We start from the raw sequence: 22,927 nt of genomic DNA, 5'->3' as shown, positions 1-22,927 counted from the left end.
TCAAGATTTTGTTGCAAATGAAAATGACAATAGAGACAAAGAACAGCATGAGAATGTTTTCTTTCAACTGTTGCAGTGTGAGTGGGTTGGTTTCAGTTATCCAGGAGATGCCACTGTACAGACGGCAAGAGATCACACATGGTCTGCTGGGCTACCTAAGAAATGCTGAAAATGCCATCAATGAGCCAGGTAGAGCAGACATAGGGTGCATTACGTGTTTTCCAGTGTGAAATGTCTTGAAAAGCACTCAGACAAAAAACTTAAATTCTTTCATGTCTACCAGTCACAAACCTTCCTAAATTGAGCACATCCTAACTTTTGTCTGCATGTCTTAGCTTGCAGGCAACAAAATGAGAGTGATGCCCAATGGGTTAAAGCAAATCTGGGTCCATTCATCCAATATACATCATACTCTGACCTCAAAGACTTCAACATCTCTACGGTAAGCCCTACATTGCACTTCTAGTCCTCCCTTAAGAACAGGAAAACAAAATTGTAGACTTAAGAAAACAAACACAGGAGTTTATTTTGCCATATCAAAAATACAAGCAAATCATAGAGCACACTTTCTTTGGTTGCAAACTCTATTCATTTACCCATAGCATTGGTCATTACTGTTGTCTGATATTATGTTGATTCCCTGTTGTAGGCTGGATTGTTGTCAACGCTCAATCCCTCTGAGGTGGCACAGCTGCTACTGAGCTCTGGAGCCTCAAATAACACAGATTTTATTGATCTTGTGTTTGAAAAACTTGAAGAGGGCAATGTTCTAAAAAATGTGGATGAATTCCTGACACAGCTGACAGCCAATGGACAGGTAGGCTAGCCTCCTAAAAGGGTGAAGGAGGACAATGTGGATATTTGATTCTAGAAGTAAACACAGAATAAGACATCGGTCTCAACCGCTACATCCATTGTTGGCTATTGTATCTTAGAAAACAAATGGTTACAGCCTTTGTACCATGTTGTATGGGTGTACTTCCAACATGCAATCTCACCTTTGCTTATGTCTTTTTCCACTTTAATATGACAGACCCCACATTTCCAGCCTGTTGTGAGAGATCGGATCATGAATACGACCTTCATCGTCATCAGTCCACATTTCTCCACTTTCACGACAAACGACTATGAACTTTGGTTCCATGTGAAACTGATTCCTATCCTTGCCAGTTTTACTCCAGAAATGCTCATAAACACAACCACAAACATCAGCTGCATGAATTACCAAGTCATGTGAGTAGATTTCTTGGAGCAATCAAGATTTTGTTGCAAATGAAAATGACAATACTGACAAAGAACAGCATGAGAACGTTTTCTTTCAACTGTTGCAGTGTGAGTGGGTTGGCTTCAGTTATCCAGGAGATGCCACTGTACAGACGGCAAGAGATCACACATGGTCTGCTGGGCTACCTAAGAAATGCTGAAAATGCCAACAATGAGCCAGGTAGGGCAGACATAGGGTGCGTTATGTGCTTTCCAGTGTGAAATGTCTTGAAAAGCACTCAGACAAAAAACTTGCCCACATATTCTTTCATGTCTACCTGTCAAAAACCTTCCTAAATTTGGCACATCCTAACTTTTGTTTGTATGCCTTAGCTTGCAGGCAACAAAATGAGAGTGATGCCCAATGGGTTAAAGCAAATCTGGGTCCATTCGTCCAATATACATCATACTCTGACCTCAAAGACTTCAACATCTCTACGGTAAGCCCTACATTGCACTTCTAGTCCTCCCTTAAGAACAGGAAAACAAAATTGTAGACTTAAGAAAACAAACACAGGAGTTTATTTTGCCATATCAAAAATACAAGCAAATCATAGAGCACACTTTCTTTGGTTGCAAACTCTAATCCTTTACCCACAGCATTGGTCATTACTGTTGTCTGATATTATGTTGATTCCCTGTTGTAGGCTGGATTGTTGTCAACGCTCAATCCCTCTGAGGTGGCACAGCTGCTACTGAGCTCTGGAGCCTCAAATAACACAGATTTTATTGATCTTGTGTTTGAAAAGCTTGAAGAGGGCAATGTTCTAAAAAATGTGGATGAATTCCTGACACAGCTGACAGCCAATGGACAGGTAGGCTAGCCTCCTAAAAGGGTGAAGGAGGACAATGCAGATATTTGATTCCAGAAGTAAACACAGAATAAAACATAGGTCTCAACCGCTACATCCATTGTTGGCTATTGTATCTTAGAAAACAAATGGTTACAGCTTTTGTACCATGTTGTATGGGTGTACTTCCAACATGCAATCTCACCTTTGCTTATGTCTTTTTCCACTTTAATATGACAGACCCCACATTTCCAGCCTGTTGTGAGAGATCGGATCATGAATACGACCTTCATCATCATCAGTCCACATTTCTCCACTTTCACGACAAACGACTATGAACTTTGGTTCCATGTGAAACTGATTCCTATCCTTGCCAGTTTTACTCCAGAAATGCTCATAAACACAACCACAAACATCAGCTGCATGAATTACCAAGTCATGTGAGTAGTTTTCTTGGAGCAATCAAGATTTTGTTGCAAATGAAAATGACAATACTGACAAAGAACAGCATGAGAACGTTTTCTTTCAACTGTTGCAGTGTGAGTGGGTTGGCTTCAGTTATCCAGGAGATGCCACTGTACAGACGGCAAGAGATCACACATGGTCTGCTGGGCTACCTAAGAAATGCTGAAAATGCCATCAATGAGCCAGGTAGGGCAGACATAGGGTGCGTTATGTGTTTTCAAGTGTGAAATGTCTTGAAAAGCACTCAGACAAAAAACTTAAATTCTTTCATGTCTACCAGTCACAAACCTTGCTAAATTGAGCACATCCTAACTTTTGTCTGCATGCCTTAGCTTGCAGGCAACAAAATGAGAGTGATGCCCAATGGGTTAAAGCAAATCTGGGTCCATTCGTCCAATATACATCATACTCTGACCTCAAAGACTTCAACATCTCTACGGTAAGCTTTACTCTTATTACTCTTCCTGTCTTTCTTGAGAATAGCAAAGCAAAATTCTGGAAATTATACAAAAGACATGCATTTCATGAATTCTACTTTTTTGTATCCATAGCTGGCAGTTCTGGACGTTCTTTCACCATCGCAAAAGGCTGATCTAATCCTAGATCCAAACAGTGGTGCTTTAAACGATGCACATGTTGTAAGGGAGGTGTTGACAAGCTTGACAGAGACCAGTGATTATGAGCAGCTCAACCAATTCTTCCAGGCTTTTGCAAACATCAACAAGCAGGTGAATTCTCATTGGTAACCTTACCTCAGCGCAAACATCAACAAATGTTAACAGTGTTCTTTCATAAACCTGCTCAAGTGTTTAACTGAAAATGATCCATTTCTGATATGCTTCATGCCTTGAGGCATCCCTGCTGTACAGAAGTACAAAGATTTAGTTTAGATAAGCTCCCCCTCATCTCCGCATTTCCACAAAGACTTCAGAACTTCCTCTCTGACCTTATTATGATCCCCTTCTCTTTTCAGAGAAATGTCACCCTCATCCAAAATCCAGATGTGCGAGACACCATTTTGAGCCTGACCTTGACAGCCCTTGCTCCTCAGCTTAAAGACTTTCAGCCAGAAGACTATCAACAGTGGTTCCAGGTTTATTTGGTTCCTGTGATGGCGAGCATCCTTCCTAGCAGCTTGCGGGTGATCCCCAGTAACATCACCTGTGAATCCTACCAGGCTGTGTAAGATATTTCTGATATCCACAGTTAGACATTTGGGTGTGCACAATGCCAAGCTGAGGCTCCTGACAAGTCACAATGAATTCTTTTCTTCCTTTAGATACGATGGTCTTGCGCAGAGTTTGGCAGCATTGCCACTGGACCTTTCACAGGGCGTGAGATCAAGCAAGCAGTACCTCCAGGACACATTCCCACGTATGTGGCAAATGGGCTTTCCTGACTAAACTTTTCCCAAAAGCCCAGTACCAGCACTGTAATGACTACTCCATTGATTTGATTCCTTTCTTTTTCTTCTCAAACAGGCTGCTCAGTTCCAGCTTCCTTTGTGGTAAGATTAGTTTTTTGGGGGGTGGGTGGGTGGGTGTGGGGGGTGTCTTACATGGGTTATCCAATATTTGATCCAGGTTTGGCACACTAATTGGGCCAACTGTGACAAAGTCAAGGTATTTACACTTGAAGAAGATGTTTCCACTATACTAACACTCATATTCTCTTTGTCTTCAGTGCAAGGTGACCCCAGTTCATGGTAAGTCTGTCTAGAAGTACACATTTCAACTCTAAGGATATAAATGCATTCTGAAGGACTATTATCTGACACACAACCATTCTCTTTTCACAGTGAATCTCATTTGTAATGGAGTTGATGGGTGGGTGAAATGCCGTTTTGTTCAATGTTGATTCTGTCTAGGTAAAATTTGTTAACACAGTGTAATTAAGGGGACATTGGATTTCAATTTATTGTGTTTTTTCCACAGTTCAAAACTTGAGCAAATCCTGTCAGCTGGCAATTCCTCGGCAGCCCTGTGCAATTTCACCATCACAGAACATGCCTGTTCCTCTGTAAGATTCCTTTTTAAACTCCAAAAACAGAACATGGATTTTGCCTCATTATGGTCCTGAGACAAATCTCCATGAGCTCTGACAAAATGGCTGTATTCTTTGTCAATTTTCTTTTTCAAGGCTCCCTATCTCACATCCAGCAACTTGGTCACACTGCTGAACTGCACACTGAAAAGCCAAAACATATACCCAGTAGAAGTCTGGAAGCTTTTCTTCCAAAAAGCCTCTGCTGTACTGGACCAGGCCCTTGAGACATTTGCTAACATGGTAAGTACAAAATCACATTTTCACAATATTACCATTTCCCTGCGTGAAGTTTGGGTCCAGCTACAATTATTTTTCTGCCAATTCAAGGCCGTCAACAACACCTACCCGACCTCGTCAAATGTGCTCGAGGCTCTTGGAGAAGTGAGAATTGACAACTTCAGCCAGGCACAACTACAGAGTGAGGAGTTCATTACCAGCTGGTTCAAGACAAAGATCCGTCCGTTTCTGGCCGTTCCATCTTTCAACTTCCTATTTTGCCTTAGCTCCAAAAACTTCAGCTGCCAGACATACCAGACTGTGTAAGTAAATATGAGACATATAGCTCTGTTCTGCAAATGTGCAGTTGACTAGAAGTTTAGATGTTGAAAGCTTTCTCTCAAATGTAGCATTCAGGCATTTGGAAGCCAAAAGGCATCCATGGACAGAGACACACAGCAAGCAGTCTTCACTCACTTCATCAAACCGTTCTTGTCAAGAAATGACTCAACAGGTAAAAGGAGAAACTCAAGCTCACTTTGGTTTTTCCATGACAACATGTGGTATATTACCCTGTCAATAACTTTCTTGCTTTTTCTGCAGATCCTGGCTGTGTCTCATCTATCACGGGGAGCCAAGCGTGGCTAAAGGCAAACCTTGGCGACTTCTCTGATTTTGCAACTGTGCAGGACTTGGAAGCCTTCAATCCTAATTTGTCCGCTGTGAGTGCCAACTGCAGATGTACATCTTCCTGTAAACGGAATTCTTTTACCCAGAACATTTCCATGACTGCTGTCTGATATTATGCTGGTTCTCTTTTGTAGGCTGAATTGTTGTCAGTCCTCAGTCCTTCTCAGGTGGCACAGCTGGTACTGAGTTTGGGAGCCTCCAATAACACAGATTTGATTGATCGTGTGTTTGAGCGACTGCAAGAGGGCAACGCTCTAGAAAATGTGGATGGATTCCTCACACAACTGACAGCCAATGGACAGGTATGCTAGGCTTCTAAAAGGGTGAAGGAGGACAATCCTGGTGTTTTATTCCAGCAGGATAAGACAGAATAAGACATTTGCTAAACCGCTACACAACTCTTCAAGGAGTCTATCATAGAGAAGACTTGTTTGCAACCTTTGTGACATGTTGTATGAGTACATTTACAACATGCAGTCTCTGTATTGCTTAGCTTCTTTTCCACCTCAATATGACAGACCCCACACTTCCAGCCTGTTGTGAGAGATCGGATCATGAATGCGACCTTCATCGTCATCAGTCCACATTTCTCCACTTTCACGACAAACGACTATGAACTTTGGTTCCATGTGAAACTGATTCCTATCCTTGCCAGTTTTACTCCAGAAATGCTCATAAACACAACCACAAACATCAGCTGCATGAACTACCAAGTCATGTGAGTAGTTTTCTTGGAGCAATCAAGATTTTGTTGCAAATGAAAATGACAATAGAGACAAAGAAGAGCATGAGAATGTTTTCTTTCAACTGTTGCAGTGTGAGTGGGTTGGCTTCAGTTATCCAGGAGATGCCACTGTACAGACGGCAAGAGATCACACATGGTCTGCTGGGCTACCTAAGAAATGCTGAAAATGCCAACAATGAGCCAGGTAGAGCAGACATAGGGTGCATTATGTGCTTTCCAGTGTGAAATGTCTTGAAAAGCACTCACACAAAAAACTTAAATTCTTTCATGTCTACCAGTCACAAACCTTGCTAAATTGAGCACATCCTAACTTTTGTCTGCATGCCTTAGCTTGCAGGCAACAAAATGAGAGTGATGCCCAATGGGTTAAAGCAAATCTGGGTCCATTCGTCCAATATACATCATACTCTGACCTCAAAGACTTCAACATCTCTACGGTAAGCCCTACATTGCACTTCTAGTCCTCCCTTAAGAACAGGAAAACAAAATTGTAGACTTAAGAAAACAAACACAGGAGTTTATTTTGCCATATCAAAAATACAAGCAAATCATAGAGCACACTTTCTTTGGTTGCAAACTCTATTCATTTACCCATAGCATTGGTCATTACTGCTGTCTGATATTATGTTGATTCCCTGTTGTAGGCTGGATTGTTGTCAACGCTCAATCCCTCTGAGGTGGCACAGCTGCTACTGAGCTCTGGAGCCTCAAATAACACAGATTTTATTGATCTTGTGTTTAAACAACTTGAACAGGGCAACGCTCTAAAAAATGTGGATGAATTCCTGACACAGCGGACAGCCAATGGACAGGTAGGCTAGCCTCCTAAAAGGGTGAAGGAGGACAATGCGGATATTTGATTCTAGAAGTAAACACAGAATAAGACATCGGTCTCAACCGCTACATCCATTGTTGGCTATTGTATCTTAGAAAACAAATGGTTACAGCCTTTGTACCATGTTGTATGGGTGTACTTCCAACATGCAATCTCACCTTTGCTTATGTCTTTTTCCACTTTAATATGACAGACCCCACACTTCCAGCCTGTTGTGAGAGATCGGATCATGAATGCGACCTTCATCGTCATCAGTCCACATTTCTCCACTTTCACGACAAACGACTATGAACTTTGGTTCCATGTGAAACTGATTCCTATCCTTGCCAGTTTTACTCCAGAAATGCTCATAAACACAACCACAAACATCAGCTGCATGAACTACCAAGTCATGTGAGTAGTTTTCTTGGAGCAATCAAGATTTTGTTGCAAATGAAAATGACAATAGAGACAAAGAACAGCGTGAGAATGTTTTCTTTCAACTGTTGCAGTGTGAGTGGGTTGGCTTCAGTTATCCAGGAGATGCCACTGTACAGACGGCAAGAGATCACACATGGTCTGCTGGGCTACCTAAGAAATGCTGAAAATGCCATCAATGAGCCAGGTAGGGCAGACATAGGGTGCATTATGTGCTTTCCAGTGTGAAATGTCTTGAAAAGCACTCAGACAAAAAACTTGCCCACATATTCTTTCATGTCTACCTGTCAAAAACCTTCCTAAATTTGGCACATCCTAACTTTTGTCTGCATGCCTTAGCTTGCAGGCAACAAAATGAGAGTGATGCCCAATGGGTTAAAGCAAATCTGGGTCCATTCGTCCAATATACATCATACTCTGACCTCAAAGACTTCAACATCTCTACGGTAAGCCCTACATTGCACTTCTAGTCCTCCCTTAAGAACAGGAAAACAAAATTGTAGACTTAAGAAGACAAACACAGGAGTTTATTTTGCCATATCAAAAATACAAGAAAATCATAGAGCACACTTTCTTTGGTTGCAAACTCTAATCCTTTACCCACAGCATTGGTCATTACTGTTGTCTGATAATATGTTGATTCCCTGTTGTAGGCTGGATTGTTGTCAACGCTCAATCCCTCTGAGGTGGCACAGCTGCTACTGAGCTCTGGAGCCTCAAATAACACAGATTTTATTGATCTTGTGTTTGAAAAACTTGAAGAGGGCAATGTTCTAAAAAATGTGGATGAATTCCTGACACAGCTGACAGCCAATGGACAGGTAGGCTAGCCTCCTAAAAGGGTGAAGGAGGACAATGCGGATATTTGATTCTAGAAGTAAACACAGAATAAGACATCGGTCTCAACCGCTACATCCATTGTTGGCTATTGTATCTTAGAAAACAAATGGTTACAGCCTTTGTACCATGTTGTATGGGTGTACTTCCAACATGCAATCTCACCTTTGCTTATGTCTTTTTCCACTTTAATATGACAGACCCCACACTTCCAGCCTGTTGTGAGAGATCGGATCATGAATGCGACCTTCATCGTCATCAGTCCACATTTCTCCACTTTCACGACAAACGACTATGAACTTTGGTTCCATGTGAAACTGATTCCTATCCTTGCCAGTTTTACTCCAGAAATGCTCATAAACACAACCACAAACATCAGCTGCATGAATTACCAAGTCATGTGAGTAGTTTTCGTGGAGCAATCAAGATTTTGTTGCAAATGAAAATGACAATACTGACAAAGAACAACATGAGAACGTTTTCTTTCAACTGTTGCAGTGTGAGTGGGTTGGCTTCAGTTATCCAGGAGATGCCACTGTCCAGACGGCAAGAGATCACACATGGTCTGCTGGGCTACCTAAGAAATGCTGAAAATGCCAACAATGAGCCAGGTAGGGCAGACATAGGGTGCGTTATGTGCTTTCCAGTGTGAAATGTCTTGAAAAGCACTCAGACAAAAAACTTGCCCACATATTCTTTCATGTCTACCTGTCAAAAACCTTCCTAAATTTGGCACATCCTAACTTTTGTTTGTATGCCTTAGCTTGCAGGCAACAAAATGAGAGTGATGCCCAATGGGTTAAAGCAAATCTGGGTCCATTCGTCCAATATACATCATACTCTGACCTCAAAGACTTCAACATCTCTACGGTAAGCTTTACTCTTATTACTCTTCCTGTCTTTCTTGAGAATAGCAAAGCAAAATTCTGGAAATTATACAAAAGACATGCATTTCATGAATTCTACTTTTTTGTATCCATAGCTGGCAGTTCTGGACGTTCTTTCACCATCGCAAAAGGCTGATCTAATCCTAGATCCAAACAGTGGTGCTTTAAACGATGCACATGTTGTAAGGGAGGTGTTGACAAGCTTGACAGAGACCAGTGATTATGAGCAGCTCAACCAATTCTTCCAGGCTTTTGCAAACATCAACAAGCAGGTGAATTCTCATTGGTAACCTTACCTCAGCGCAAACATCAACAAATGTTAACAGTGTTCTTTCATAAACCTGCTCAAGTGTTTAACTGAAAATGATCCATTTCTGATATGCTTCATGCCTTGAGGCATCCCTGCTGTACAGAAGTACAAAGATTTAGTTTAGATAAGCTCCCCCTCATCTCCGCATTTCCACAAAGACTTCAGAACTTCCTCTCTGACCTTATTATGATCCCCTTCTCTTTTCAGAGAAATGTCACCCTCATCCAAAATCCAGATGTGCGAGACACCATTTTGAGCCTGACCTTGACAGCCCTTGCTCCTCAGCTTAAAGACTTTCAGCCAGAAGACTATCAACAGTGGTTCCAGGTTTATTTGGTTCCTGTGATGGCGAGCATCCTTCCTAGCAGCTTGCGGGTGATCCCCAGTAACATCACCTGTGAATCCTACCAGGCTGTGTAAGATATTTCTGATATCCACAGTTAGACATTTGGGTGTGCACAATGCCAAGCTGAGGCTCCTGACAAGTCACAATGAATTCTTTTCTTCCTTTAGATACGATGGTCTTGCGCAGAGTTTGGCAGCATTGCCACTGGACCTTTCACAGGGCGTGAGATCAAGCAAGCAGTACCTCCAGGACACATTCCCACGTATGTGGCAAATGGGCTTTCCTGACTAAACTTTTCCCAAAAGCCCAGTACCAGCACTGTAATGACTACTCCATTGATTTGATTCCTTTCTTTTTCTTCTCAAACAGGCTGCTCAGTTCCAGCTTCCTTTGTGGTAAGATTAGTTTTTTGGGGGGTGGGTGGGTGGGTGTGGGGGGTGTCTTACATGGGTTATCCAATATTTGATCCAGGTTTGGCACACTAATTGGGCCAACTGTGACAAAGTCAAGGTATTTACACTTGAAGAAGATGTTTCCACTATACTAACACTCATATTTTCTTTGTCTTCAGTGCAAGGTGACCCCAGTTCATGGTAAGTCTGTCTAGAAGTACACATTTCAACTCTAAGGATATAAATGCACTCTGAAGGACTATTATCTGACACACAACCATTCTCTTTTCACAGTGAATCTCATTTGTAATGGAGTTGATGGGTGGGTGAAATGCCGTTTTGTTCAATGTTGATTCTGTCTAGGTAAAATTTGTTAACACAGTGTAATTAAGGGGACATTGGATTTCAATTTATTGTGTTTTTTCCACAGTTCAAAACTTGAGCAAATCCTGTCAGCTGGCAATTCCTCGGCAGCCCTGTGCAATTTCACCATCACAGAACATGCCTGTTCCTCTGTAAGATTCCTTTTTAAACTCCAAAAACAGAACATGGATTTTGCCTCATTATGGTCCTGAGACAAATCTCCATGAGCTCTGACAAAATGGCTGTATTCTTTGTCAATTTTCTTTTTCAAGGCTCCCTATCTCACATCCAGCAACTTGGTCACACTGCTGAACTGCACACTGAAAAGCCAAAACATATACCCAGTAGAAGTCTGGAAGCTTTTCTTCCAAAAAGCCTCTGCTGTACTGGACCAGGCCCTTGAGACATTTGCTAACATGGTAAGTACAAAATCACATTTTCACAATATTACCATTTCCCTGCGTGAAGTTTGGGTCCAGCTACAATTATTTTTCTGCCAATTCAAGGCCGTCAACAACACCTACCCGACCTCGTCAAATGTGCTCGAGGCTCTTGGAGAAGTGAGAATTGACAACTTCAGCCAGGCACAACTACAGAGTGAGGAGTTCATTACCAGCTGGTTCAAGACAAAGATCCGTCCGTTTCTGGCCGTTCCATCTTTCAACTTCCTATTTTGCCTTAGCTCCAAAAACTTCAGCTGCCAGACATACCAGACTGTGTAAGTAAATATGAGACATATAGCTCTGTTCTGCAAATGTGCAGTTGACTAGAAGTTTAGATGCTGAAAGCTTTCTCTCAAATGTAGCATTCAGGCATTTGGAAGCCAAAAGGCATCCATGGACAGAGACACACAGCAAGCAGTCTTCACTCACTTCATCAAACCGTTCTTGTCAAGAAATGACTCAACAGGTAAAAGGAGAAACTCAAGCTCACTTTGGTTTTTCCATGACAACATGTGGTATATTACCCTGTCAATAACTTTCTTGCTTTTTCTGCAGATCCTGGCTGTGTCTCATCTATCACGGGGAGCCAAGCGTGGCTAAAGGCAAACCTTGGCGACTTCTCTGATTTTGCAACTGTGCAGGACTTGGAAGCCTTCAATCCTAATTTGTCCGCTGTGAGTGCCAACTGCAGATGTACATCTTCCTGTAAACGGAATTCTTTTACCCAGAACATTTCCATGACTGCTGTCTGATATTATGCTGGTTCTCTTTTGTAGGCTGAATTGTTGTCAGTCCTCAGTCCTTCTCAGGTGGCACAGCTGGTACTGAGTTTGGGAGCCTCCAATAACACAGATTTGATTGATCGTGTGTTTGAGCGACTGCAAGAGGGCAACGCTCTAGAAAATGTGGATGGATTCCTCACACAACTGACAGCCAATGGACAGGTATGCTAGGCTTCTAAAAGGGTGAAGGAGGACAATCCTGGTGTTTTATTCCAGCAGGATAAGACAGAATAAGACATTTGCTAAACCGCTACACAACTCTTCAAGGAGTCTATCATAGAGAAGACTTGTTTGCAACCTTTGTGACATGTTGTATGAGTACATTTACAACATGCAGTCTCTGTATTGCTTAGCTTCTTTTCCACCTCAATTTCACAGATGCCAATTTTCCAGCCTGTTGTGAGAGATCGGATCATGAATGCGACCTTCATCGTCATCAGTCCACATTTCTCCACTTTCACGACAAACGACTATGAACTTTGGTTCCATGTGAAACTGATTCCTATCCTTGCCAGTTTTACTCCAGAAATGCTCATAAACACAACCACAAACATCAGCTGCATGAACTACCAAGTCATGTGAGTAGTTTTCTTGGAGCAATCAAGATTTTGTTGCAAATGAAAATGACAATAGAGACAAAGAACAGCATGAGAATGTTTTCTTTCAACTGTTGCAGTGTGAGTGGGTTGGCTTCAGTTATCCAGGAGATGCCACTGTACAGACGGCAAGAGATCACACATGGTCTGCTGGGCTACCTAAGAAATGCTGAAAATGCCATCAATGAGCCAGGTAGAGCAGACATAGGGTGCATTATGTGCTTTCCAGTGTGAAATGTCTTGAAAAGCACTCACACAAAAAACTTAAATTCTTTCATGTCTACCAGTCACAAACCTTGCTAAATTGAGCACATCCTAACTTTTGTCTGCATGCCTTAGCTTGCAGGCAACAAAATGAGAGTGATGCCCAATGGGTTAAAGCAAATCTGGGTCCATTCGTCCAATATACATCATACTCTGACCTCAAAGACTTCAACATCTCTACGGTAAGCCCTACATTGCACTTCTAGTCCTCCCTTAAGAACAGGAAAACAAAATTGTAGACTTAAGAAAACAAACACAGGAGTTTATTTTGCCATATCAAAAATACAAGCAAATCATAGAGCACACTTTCTTTGGTTGCAAACTCTATTCATTTACCCATAGCATTGGTCATTACTGCTGTCTGATATTATGTTGATTCCCTGTTGTAGGCTGGATTGTTGTCAACGCTCAATCCCTCTGAGGTGGCACAGCTGCTACTGAGCTCTGGAGCCTCAAATAACACAGATTTTATTGATCTTGTGTTTAAACAACTTGAACAGGGCAACGCTCTAAAAAATGTGGATGAATTCCTGACACAGCTGACAGCCAATGGACAGGTAGGCTAGCCTCCTAAAAGGGTGAAGGAGGACAATGCGGATATTTGATTCTAGAAGTAAACACAGAATAAGACATCGGTCTCAACCGCTACATCCATTGTTGGCTATTGTATCTTAGAAAACAAATGGTTACAGCCTTTGTACCATGTTGTATGGGTGTACTTCCAACATGCAATCTCACCTTTGCTTATGTCTTTTTCCACTTTAATATGACAGACCCCACACTTCCAGCCTGTTGTGAGAGATCGGATCATGAATGCGACCTTCATCGTCATCAGTCCACATTTCTCCACTTTCACGACAAACGACTATGAACTTTGGTTCCATGTGAAACTGATTCCTATCCTTGCCAGTTTTACTCCAGAAATGCTCATAAACACAACCACAAACATCAGCTGCATGAACTACCAAGTCATGTGAGTAGTTTTCTTGGAGCAATCAAGATTTTGTTGCAAATGAAAATGACAATAGAGACAAAGAACAGCGTGAGAATGTTTTCTTTCAACTGTTGCAGTGTGAGTGGGTTGGCTTCAGTTATCCAGGAGATGCCACTGTACAGACGGCAAGAGATCACACATGGTCTGCTGGGCTACCTAAGAAATGCTGAAAATGCCATCAATGAGCCAGGTAGGGCAGACATAGGGTGCATTATGTGCTTTCCAGTGTGAAATGTCTTGAAAAGCACTCAGACAAAAAACTTGCCCACGAATTCTTTCATGTCTACCTGTCAAAAACCTTCCTAAATTTGGCACATCCTAACTTTTGTCTGCATGCCTTAGCTTGCAGGCAACAAAATGAGAGTGATGCCCAATGGGTTAAAGCAAATCTGGGTCCATTCGTCCAATATACATCATACTCTGACCTCAAAGACTTCAACATCTCTACGGTAAGCCCTACATTGCACTTCTAGTCCTCCCTTAAGAACAGGAAAACAAAATTGTAGACTTAAGAAGACAAACACAGGAGTTTATTTTGCCATATCAAAAATACAAGAAAATCATAGAGCACACTTTCTTTGGTTGCAAACTCTAATCCTTTACCCACAGCATTGGTCATTACTGTTGTCTGATAATATGTTGATTCCCTGTTGTAGGCTGGATTGTTGTCAACGCTCAATCCCTCTGAGGTGGCACAGCTGCTACTGAGCTCTGGAGCCTCAAATAACACAGATTTTATTGATCTTGTGTTTGAAAAACTTGAAGAGGGCAATGTTCTAAAAAATGTGGATGAATTCCTGACACAGCTGACAGCCAATGGACAGGTAGGCTAGCCTCCTAAAAGGGTGAAGGAGGACAATGCGGATATTTGATTCTAGAAGTAAACACAGAATAAGACATCGGTCTCAACCGCTACATCCATTGTTGGCTATTGTATCTTAGAAAACAAATGGTTACAGCCTTTGTACCATGTTGTATGGGTGTACTTCCAACATGCAATCTCACCTTTGCTTATGTCTTTTTCCACTTTAATATGACAGACCCCACACTTCCAGCCTGTTGTGAGAGATCGGATCATGAATGCGACCTTCATCGTCATCAGTCCACATTTCTCCACTTTCACGACAAACGACTATGAACTTTGGTTCCATGTGAAACTGATTCCTATCCTTGCCAGTTTTACTCCAGAAATGCTCATAAACACAACCACAAACATCAGCTGCATGAATTACCAAGTCATGTGAGTAGTTTTCGTGGAGCAATCAAGATTTTGTTGCAAATGAAAATGACAATACTGACAAAGAACAACATGAGAACGTTTTCTTTCAACTGTTGCAGTGTGAGTGGGTTGGCTTCAGTTATCCAGGAGATGCCACTGTACAGACGGCAAGAGATCACACATGGTCTGCTGGGCTACCTAAGAAATGCTGAAAATGCCATCAATGAGCCAGGTAGGGCAGACATAGGGTGCGTTATGTGCTTTCCAGTGTGAAATGTCTTGAAAAGCACTCAGACAAAAAACTTGCCCACATATTCTTTCATGTCTACCTGTCAAAAACCTTCCTAAATTTGGCACATCCTAACTTTTGTTTGTATGCCTTAGCTTGCAGGCAACAAAATGAGAGTGATGCCCAATGGGTTAAAGCAAATATGGGTCCATTCGTCCAATATACATCATACTCTGACCTCAAAGACTTCAACATCTCTACGGTAAGCTTTACTCTTATTACTCTTCCTGTCTTTCTTGAGAATAGCAAAGCAAAATTCTGGAAATTATACAAAAGACATGCATTTCATGAATTCTACTTTTTTGTATCCATAGCTGGCAGTTCTGGACGTTCTTTCACCATCGCAAAAGGCTGATCTAATCCTAGATCCAAACAGTGGTGCTTTAAACGATGCACATGTTGTAAGGGAGGTGTTGACAAGCTTGACAGAGACCAGTGATTATGAGCAGCTCAACCAATTCTTCCAGGCTTTTGCAAACATCAACAAGCAGGTGAATTCTCATTGGTAACCTTACCTCAGCGCAAACATCAACAAATGTTAACAGTGTTCTTTCATAAACCTGCTCAAGTGTTTAACTGAAAATGATCCATTTCTGATATGCTTCATGCCTTGAGGCATCCCTGCTGTACAGAAGTACAAAGATTTAGTTTAGATAAGCTCCCCCTCATCTCCGCATTTCCACAAAGACTTCAGAACTTCCTCTCTGACCTTATTATGATCCCCTTCTCTTTTCAGAGAAATGTCACCCTCATCCAAAATCCAGATGTGCGAGACACCATTTTGAGCCTGACCTTGACAGCCCTTGCTCCTCAGCTTAAAGACTTTCAGCCAGAAGACTATCAACAGTGGTTCCAGGTTTATTTGGTTCCTGTGATGGCGAGCATCCTTCCTAGCAGCTTGCGGGTGATCCCCAGTAACATCACCTGTGAATCCTACCAGGCTGTGTAAGATATTTCTGATATCCACAGTTAGACATTTGGGTGTGCACAATGCCAAGCTGAGGCTCCTGACAAGTCACAATGAATTCTTTTCTTCCTTTAGATACGATGGTCTTGCGCAGAGTTTGGCAGCATTGCCACTGGACCTTTCACAGGGCGTGAGATCAAGCAAGCAGTACCTCCAGGACACATTCCCACGTATGTGGCAAATGGGCTTTCCTGACTAAACTTTTCCCAAAAGCCCAGTACCAGCACTGTAATGACTACTCCATTGATTTGTTTCCTTTCTTTTTCTTCTCAAACAGGCTGCTCAGTTCCAGCTTCCTTTGTGGTAAGATTAGTTTTTTGGGGGGTGGGTGGGTGGGTGTGGGGGGTGTCTTACATGGGTTATCCAATATTTGATCCAGGTTTGGCACACTAATTGGGCCAACTGTGACAAAGTCAAGGTATTTACACTTGAAGAAGATGTTTCCACTATACTAACACTCATATTTTCTTTGTCTTCAGTGCAAGGTGACCCCAGTTCATGGTAAGTCTGTCTAGAAGTACACATTTCAACTCTAAGGATATAAATGCATTCTGAAGGACTATTATCTGACACACAACCATTCTCTTTTCACAGTGAATCTCATTTGTAATGGAGTTGATGGGTGGGTGAAATGCCGTTTTGTTCAATGTTGATTCTGTCTAGGTAAAATTTGTTAACACAGTGTAATTAAGGGGACATTGGATTTCAATTTATTGTGTTTTTTCCACAGTTCAAAACTTGAGCAAATCCTGTCAGCTGGCAATTCCTCGGCAGCCCTGTGCAATTTCACCATCACAGAACATGCCTGTTCCTCTGTAAGATTCCTTTTTAAACTCCAAAAACAGAACATGGATTTTGCCTCATTATGGTCCTGAGACAAATCTCCATGAGCTCTGACAAAATGGCTGTATTCTTTGTCAATTTTCTTTTTCAAGGCTCCCTATCTCACATCCAGCAACTTGGTCACACTGCTGAACTGCACACTGAAAAGCCAAAACATATACCCAGTAGAAGTCTGGAAGCTTTTCTTCCAAAAAGCCTCTGCTGTACTGGACCAGGCCCTTGAGACATTTGCTAACATGGTAAGTACAAAATCACATTTTCACAATATTACCATTTCCCTGCGTGAAGTTTGGGTCCAGCTACAATTATTTTTCTGCCAATTCAAGGCCGTCAACAACACCTACCCGACCTCGTCAAATGTGCTCGAGGCTCTTGGAGAAGTGAGAATTGACAACTTCAGCCAGGCACAACTACAGAGTGAGGAGTTCATTACCAGCTGGTTCAAGACAAAGATCCGTCCGTTTCTGGCCGTTCCATCTTTCAACTTCCTATTTTGCCTTAGCTCCAAAAACTTCAGCTGCCAGACATACCAGACTGTGTAAGTAAATATGAGACATATAGCTCTGTTCTGCAAATGTGCAGTTGACTAGAAGTTTAGATGTTGAAAGCTTTCTCTCAAATGTAGCATTCAGGCATTTGGAAGCCAAAAGGCATCCATGGACAGAGACACACAGCAAGCAGTCTTCACTCACTTCATCAAACCGTTCTTGTCAAGAAATGACTCAACAGGTAAAAGGAGAAACTCAAGCTCACTTTGGTTTTTCCATGACAACATGTGGTATATTACCCTGTCAATAACTTTCTTGCTTTTTCTGCAGATCCTGGCTGTGTCTCATCTATCACGGGGAGCCAAGCGTGGCTAAAGGCAAACCTTGGCGACTTCTCTGATTTTGCAACTGTGCAGGACTTGGAAGCCTTCAATCCTAATTTGTCCGCTGTGAGTGCCAACTGCAGATGTACATCTTCCTGTAAACGGAATTCTTTTACCCAGAACATTTCCATGACTGCTGTCTGATATTATGCTGGTTCTCTTTTGTAGGCTGAATTGTTGTCAGTCCTCAGTCCTTCTCAGGTGGCACAGCTGGTACTGAGTTTGGGAGCCTCCAATAACACAGATTTGATTGATCGTGTGTTTGAGCGACTGCAAGAGGGCAACGCTCTAGAAAATGTGGATGGATTCCTCACACAACTGACAGCCAATGGACAGGTATGCTAGGCTTCTAAAAGGGTGAAGGAGGACAATCCTGGTGTTTTATTCCAGCAGGATAAGACAGAATAAGACATTTGCTAAACCGCTACACAACTCTTCAAGGAGTCTATCATAGAGAAGACTTGTTTGCAACCTTTGTGACATGTTGTATGAGTACATTTACAACATGCAGTCTCTGTATTGCTTAGCTTCTTTTCCACCTCAATTTCACAGATGCCAATTTTCCAGCCTGTTGTGAGAGATCGGATCATGAATGCGACCTTCATCGTCATCAGTCCACATTTCTCCACTTTCACGACAAACGACTATGAACTTTGGTTCCATGTGAAACTGATTCCTATCCTTGCCAGTTTTACTCCAGAAATGCTCATAAACACAACCACAAACATCAGCTGCATGAACTACCAAGTCATGTGAGTAGTTTTCTTGGAGCAATCAAGATTTTGTTGCAAATGAAAATGACAATAGAGACAAAGAACAGCATGAGAATGTTTTCTTTCAACTGTTGCAGTGTGAGTGGGTTGGCTTCAGTTATCCAGGAGATGCCACTGTACAGACGGCAAGAGATCACACATGGTCTGCTGGGCTACCTAAGAAATGCTGAAAATGCCATCAATGAGCCAGGTAGAGCAGACATAGGGTGCATTATGTGCTTTCCAGTGTGAAATGTCTTGAAAAGCACTCACACAAAAAACTTAAATTCTTTCATGTCTACCAGTCACAAACCTTGCTAAATTGAGCACATCCTAACTTTTGTCTGCATGCCTTAGCTTGCAGGCAACAAAATGAGAGTGATGCCCAATGGGTTAAAGCAAATCTGGGTCCATTCGTCCAATATACATCATACTCTGACCTCAAAGACTTCAACATCTCTACGGTAAGCCCTACATTGCACTTCTAGTCCTCCCTTAAGAACAGGAAAACAAAATTGTAGACTTAAGAAAACAAACACAGGAGTTTATTTTGCCATATCAAAAATACAAGCAAATCATAGAGCACACTTTCTTTGGTTGCAAACTCTATTCATTTACCCATAGCATTGGTCATTACTGCTGTCTGATATTATGTTGATTCCCTGTTGTAGGCTGGATTGTTGTCAACGCTCAATCCCTCTGAGGTGGCACAGCTGCTACTGAGCTCTGGAGCCTCAAATAACACAGATTTTATTGATCTTGTGTTTAAACAACTTGAACAGGGCAACGCTCTAAAAAATGTGGATGAATTCCTGACACAGCTGACAGCCAATGGACAGGTAGGCTAGCCTCCTAAAAGGGTGAAGGAGGACAATGCGGATATTTGATTCTAGAAGTAAACACAGAATAAGACATCGGTCTCAACCGCTACATCCATTGTTGGCTATTGTATCTTAGAAAACAAATGGTTACAGCCTTTGTACCATGTTGTATGGGTGTACTTCCAACATGCAATCTCACCTTTGCTTATGTCTTTTTCCACTTTAATATGACAGACCCCACACTTCCAGCCTGTTGTGAGAGATCGGATCATGAATGCGACCTTCATCGTCATCAGTCCACATTTCTCCACTTTCACGACAAACGACTATGAACTTTGGTTCCATGTGAAACTGATTCCTATCCTTGCCAGTTTTACTCCAGAAATGCTCATAAACACAACCACAAACATCAGCTGCATGAACTACCAAGTCATGTGAGTAGTTTTCTTGGAGCAATCAAGATTTTGTTGCAAATGAAAATGACAATAGAGACAAAGAACAGCGTGAGAATGTTTTCTTTCAACTGTTGCAGTGTGAGTGGGTTGGCTTCAGTTATCCAGGAGATGCCACTGTACAGACGGCAAGAGATCACACATGGTCTGCTGGGCTACCTAAGAAATGCTGAAAATGCCATCAATGAGCCAGGTAGGGCAGACATAGGGTGCATTATGTGCTTTCCAGTGTGAAATGTCTTGAAAAGCACTCAGACAAAAAACTTGCCCACGAATTCTTTCATGTCTACCTGTCAAAAACCTTCCTAAATTTGGCACATCCTAACTTTTGTCTGCATGCCTTAGCTTGCAGGCAACAAAATGAGAGTGATGCCCAATGGGTTAAAGCAAATCTGGGTCCATTCGTCCAATATACATCATACTCTGACCTCAAAGACTTCAACATCTCTACGGTAAGCCCTACATTGCACTTCTAGTCCTCCCTTAAGAACAGGAAAACAAAATTGTAGACTTAAGAAGACAAACACAGGAGTTTATTTTGCCATATCAAAAATACAAGAAAATCATAGAGCACACTTTCTTTGGTTGCAAACTCTAATCCTTTACCCACAGCATTGGTCATTACTGTTGTCTGATAATATGTTGATTCCCTGTTGTAGGCTGGATTGTTGTCAACGCTCAATCCCTCTGAGGTGGCACAGCTGCTACTGAGCTCTGGAGCCTCAAATAACACAGATTTTATTGATCTTGTGTTTGAAAAACTTGAAGAGGGCAATGTTCTAAAAAATGTGGATGAATTCCTGACACAGCTGACAGCCAATGGACAGGTAGGCTAGCCTCCTAAAAGGGTGAAGGAGGACAATGCGGATATTTGATTCTAGAAGTAAACACAGAATAAGACATCGGTCTCAACCGCTACATCCATTGTTGGCTATTGTATCTTAGAAAACAAATGGTTACAGCCTTTGTACCATGTTGTATGGGTGTACTTCCAACATGCAATCTCACCTTTGCTTATGTCTTTTTCCACTTTAATATGACAGACCCCACACTTCCAGCCTGTTGTGAGAGATCGGATCATGAATGCGACCTTCATCGTCATCAGTCCACATTTCTCCACTTTCACGACAAACGACTATGAACTTTGGTTCCATGTGAAACTGATTCCTATCCTTGCCAGTTTTACTCCAGAAATGCTCATAAACACAACCACAAACATCAGCTGCATGAATTACCAAGTCATGTGAGTAGTTTTCGTGGAGCAATCAAGATTTTGTTGCAAATGAAAATGACAATACTGACAAAGAACAACATGAGAACGTTTTCTTTCAACTGTTGCAGTGTGAGTGGGTTGGCTTCAGTTATCCAGGAGATGCCACTGTACAGACGGCAAGAGATCACACATGGTCTGCTGGGCTACCTAAGAAATGCTGAAAATGCCATCAATGAGCCAGGTAGGGCAGACATAGGGTGCGTTATGTGCTTTCCAGTGTGAAATGTCTTGAAAAGCACTCAGACAAAAAACTTGCCCACATATTCTTTCATGTCTACCTGTCAAAAACCTTCCTAAATTTGGCACATCCTAACTTTTGTTTGTATGCCTTAGCTTGCAGGCAACAAAATGAGAGTGATGCCCAATGGGTTAAAGCAAATCTGGGTCCATTCGTCCAATATACATCATACTCTGACCTCAAAGACTTCAACATCTCTACGGTAAGCTTTACTCTTATTACTCTTCCTGTCTTTCTTGAGAATAGCAAAGCAAAATTCTGGAAATTATACAAAAGACATGCATTTCATGAATTCTACTTTTTTGTATCCATAGCTGGCAGTTCTGGACGTTCTTTCACCATCGCAAAAGGCTGATCTAATCCTAGATCCAAACAGTGGTGCTTTAAACGATGCACATGTTGTAAGGGAGGTGTTGACAAGCTTGACAGAGACCAGTGATTATGAGCAGCTCAACCAATTCTTCCAGGCTTTTGCAAACATCAACAAGCAGGTGAATTCTCATTGGTAACCTTACCTCAGCGCAAACATCAACAAATGTTAACAGTGTTCTTTCATAAACCTGCTCAAGTGTTTAACTGAAAATGATCCATTTCTGATATGCTTCATGCCTTGAGGCATCCCTGCTGTACAGAAGTACAAAGATTTAGTTTAGATAAGCTCCCCCTCATCTCCGCATTTCCACAAAGACTTCAGAACTTCCTCTCTGACCTTATTATGATCCCCTTCTCTTTTCAGAGAAATGTCACCCTCATCCAAAATCCAGATGTGCGAGACACCATTTTGAGCCTGACCTTGACAGCCCTTGCTCCTCAGCTTAAAGACTTTCAGCCAGAAGACTATCAACAGTGGTTCCAGGTTTATTTGGTTCCTGTGATGGCGAGCATCCTTCCTAGCAGCTTGCGGGTGATCCCCAGTAACATCACCTGTGAATCCTACCAGGCTGTGTAAGATATTTCTGATATCCACAGTTAGACATTTGGGTGTGCACAATGCCAAGCTGAGGCTCCTGACAAGTCACAATGAATTCTTTTCTTCCTTTAGATACGATGGTCTTGCGCAGAGTTTGGCAGCATTGCCACTGGACCTTTCACAGGGCGTGAGATCAAGCAAGCAGTACCTCCAGGACACATTCCCACGTATGTGGCAAATGGGCTTTCCTGACTAAACTTTTCCCAAAAGCCCAGTACCAGCACTGTAATGACTACTCCATTGATTTGTTTCCTTTCTTTTTCTTCTCAAACAGGCTGCTCAGTTCCAGCTTCCTTTGTGGTAAGATTAGTTTTTTGGGGGGTGGGTGGGTGGGTGTGGGGGGTGTCTTACATGGGTTATCCAATATTTGATCCAGGTTTGGCACACTAATTGGGCCAACTGTGACAAAGTCAAGGTATTTACACTTGAAGAAGATGTTTCCACTATACTAACACTCATATTTTCTTTGTCTTCAGTGCAAGGTGACCCCAGTTCATGGTAAGTCTGTCTAGAAGTACACATTTCAACTCTAAGGATATAAATGCATTCT

General features: G+C 42.0%; 4 protein-coding genes across 4 annotated transcripts; all 4 read left to right on the top strand.

Moving 5' to 3' along the window:
• Window positions 1–107: 107 nt before the first annotated feature.
• Window positions 108–4,233, top strand: LOC145422623 (uncharacterized). The gene is made up of 14 exons (XM_080294167.1): window positions 108–189; window positions 336–442; window positions 650–817; window positions 1,034–1,233; window positions 1,332–1,444; window positions 1,597–1,703; window positions 1,911–2,078; window positions 2,295–2,494; window positions 2,593–2,705; window positions 2,852–2,958; window positions 3,071–3,247; window positions 3,493–3,701; window positions 3,799–3,893; window positions 4,001–4,233. Exons 1-14 carry the CDS (start codon window positions 108–110, stop codon window positions 4,114–4,116), a joined length of 1,962 nt encoding a protein of 653 aa, XP_080150293.1. The 3' UTR covers window positions 4,117–4,233.
• Window positions 4,234–4,285: 52 nt separating this feature from the next.
• Window positions 4,286–5,847, top strand: LOC145422375 (uncharacterized). Its single transcript, XM_080293675.1, has 7 exons — window positions 4,286–4,345; window positions 4,454–4,538; window positions 4,659–4,805; window positions 4,893–5,104; window positions 5,192–5,295; window positions 5,385–5,503; window positions 5,606–5,847. The coding sequence occupies exons 3-7, from the start codon at window positions 4,803–4,805 to the stop codon at window positions 5,780–5,782; spliced, it is 615 nt and encodes a 204-aa protein (XP_080149801.1). The 5' UTR covers window positions 4,286–4,345; window positions 4,454–4,538; window positions 4,659–4,802; the 3' UTR covers window positions 5,783–5,847.
• A 4,655-nt stretch (window positions 5,848–10,502) lies between these two features.
• Window positions 10,503–16,674, top strand: LOC145422622 (uncharacterized). Its single transcript, XM_080294165.1, has 22 exons — window positions 10,503–10,562; window positions 10,671–10,755; window positions 10,876–11,022; window positions 11,110–11,321; window positions 11,409–11,512; window positions 11,602–11,720; window positions 11,823–11,990; window positions 12,207–12,406; window positions 12,505–12,617; window positions 12,764–12,870; window positions 13,078–13,245; window positions 13,462–13,661; window positions 13,760–13,872; window positions 14,025–14,131; window positions 14,339–14,506; window positions 14,723–14,922; window positions 15,021–15,133; window positions 15,286–15,392; window positions 15,505–15,681; window positions 15,927–16,135; window positions 16,233–16,327; window positions 16,435–16,674. Exons 3-22 carry the CDS (start codon window positions 11,020–11,022, stop codon window positions 16,548–16,550), a joined length of 2,799 nt encoding a protein of 932 aa, XP_080150291.1. The 5' UTR covers window positions 10,503–10,562; window positions 10,671–10,755; window positions 10,876–11,019; the 3' UTR covers window positions 16,551–16,674.
• A 45-nt stretch (window positions 16,675–16,719) lies between these two features.
• LOC145422621 (uncharacterized) lies at window positions 16,720–22,891 on the top strand. The gene is made up of 22 exons (XM_080294164.1): window positions 16,720–16,779; window positions 16,888–16,972; window positions 17,093–17,239; window positions 17,327–17,538; window positions 17,626–17,729; window positions 17,819–17,937; window positions 18,040–18,207; window positions 18,424–18,623; window positions 18,722–18,834; window positions 18,981–19,087; window positions 19,295–19,462; window positions 19,679–19,878; window positions 19,977–20,089; window positions 20,242–20,348; window positions 20,556–20,723; window positions 20,940–21,139; window positions 21,238–21,350; window positions 21,503–21,609; window positions 21,722–21,898; window positions 22,144–22,352; window positions 22,450–22,544; window positions 22,652–22,891. Exons 3-22 carry the CDS (start codon window positions 17,237–17,239, stop codon window positions 22,765–22,767), a joined length of 2,799 nt encoding a protein of 932 aa, XP_080150290.1. The 5' UTR covers window positions 16,720–16,779; window positions 16,888–16,972; window positions 17,093–17,236; the 3' UTR covers window positions 22,768–22,891.
• Window positions 22,892–22,927: the final 36 nt, after the last annotated feature.

The sequence above is a fragment of the Astatotilapia calliptera genome, chromosome 19 (assembly GCF_964374335.1).
Source record: "Astatotilapia calliptera chromosome 19, fAstCal68.1, whole genome shotgun sequence".
Lineage (NCBI taxonomy): Eukaryota > Metazoa > Chordata > Actinopteri > Cichliformes > Cichlidae > Astatotilapia > Astatotilapia calliptera.
This window is presented reverse-complemented; position numbering and strand designations above follow the sequence as displayed.

What these genes read in the sequence shown, in the direction of transcription:
- LOC145422623 (XM_080294167.1), top strand. Translation starts at nt 108, where the DNA reads ATGCCACTGTACAGACGGCAAGAGATCACACATGGTCTGCTGGGCTAC. An exon ending in TGCATGAATTACCAAGTCAT is followed by an intron (nt 1,234 to 1,331) that starts GTGAGTAGATTT and finishes CAACTGTTGCAG; the next exon opens with TGTGAGTGGGTTGGCTTCAG. An exon ending in TTGCAAACATCAACAAGCAG is followed by an intron (nt 3,248 to 3,492) that starts GTGAATTCTCAT and finishes TTCTCTTTTCAG; the next exon opens with AGAAATGTCACCCTCATCCA.
- LOC145422375 (XM_080293675.1), top strand. An exon ending in TGCCAGACATACCAGACTGT is followed by an intron (nt 5,105 to 5,191) that starts GTAAGTAAATAT and finishes TCTCAAATGTAG; the next exon opens with CATTCAGGCATTTGGAAGCC. An exon ending in GTCAAGAAATGACTCAACAG is followed by an intron (nt 5,296 to 5,384) that starts GTAAAAGGAGAA and finishes CTTTTTCTGCAG; the next exon opens with ATCCTGGCTGTGTCTCATCT.
- LOC145422622 (XM_080294165.1), top strand. An exon ending in AAATGCCATCAATGAGCCAG is followed by an intron (nt 12,618 to 12,763) that starts GTAGAGCAGACA and finishes TGCATGCCTTAG; the next exon opens with CTTGCAGGCAACAAAATGAG. An exon ending in AGCTGACAGCCAATGGACAG is followed by an intron (nt 13,246 to 13,461) that starts GTAGGCTAGCCT and finishes TTAATATGACAG; the next exon opens with ACCCCACACTTCCAGCCTGT.
- LOC145422621 (XM_080294164.1), top strand. An exon ending in AGCTGACAGCCAATGGACAG is followed by an intron (nt 19,463 to 19,678) that starts GTAGGCTAGCCT and finishes TTAATATGACAG; the next exon opens with ACCCCACACTTCCAGCCTGT. An exon ending in CCTCCAGGACACATTCCCAC is followed by an intron (nt 22,545 to 22,651) that starts GTATGTGGCAAA and finishes CTTCTCAAACAG; the next exon opens with GCTGCTCAGTTCCAGCTTCC.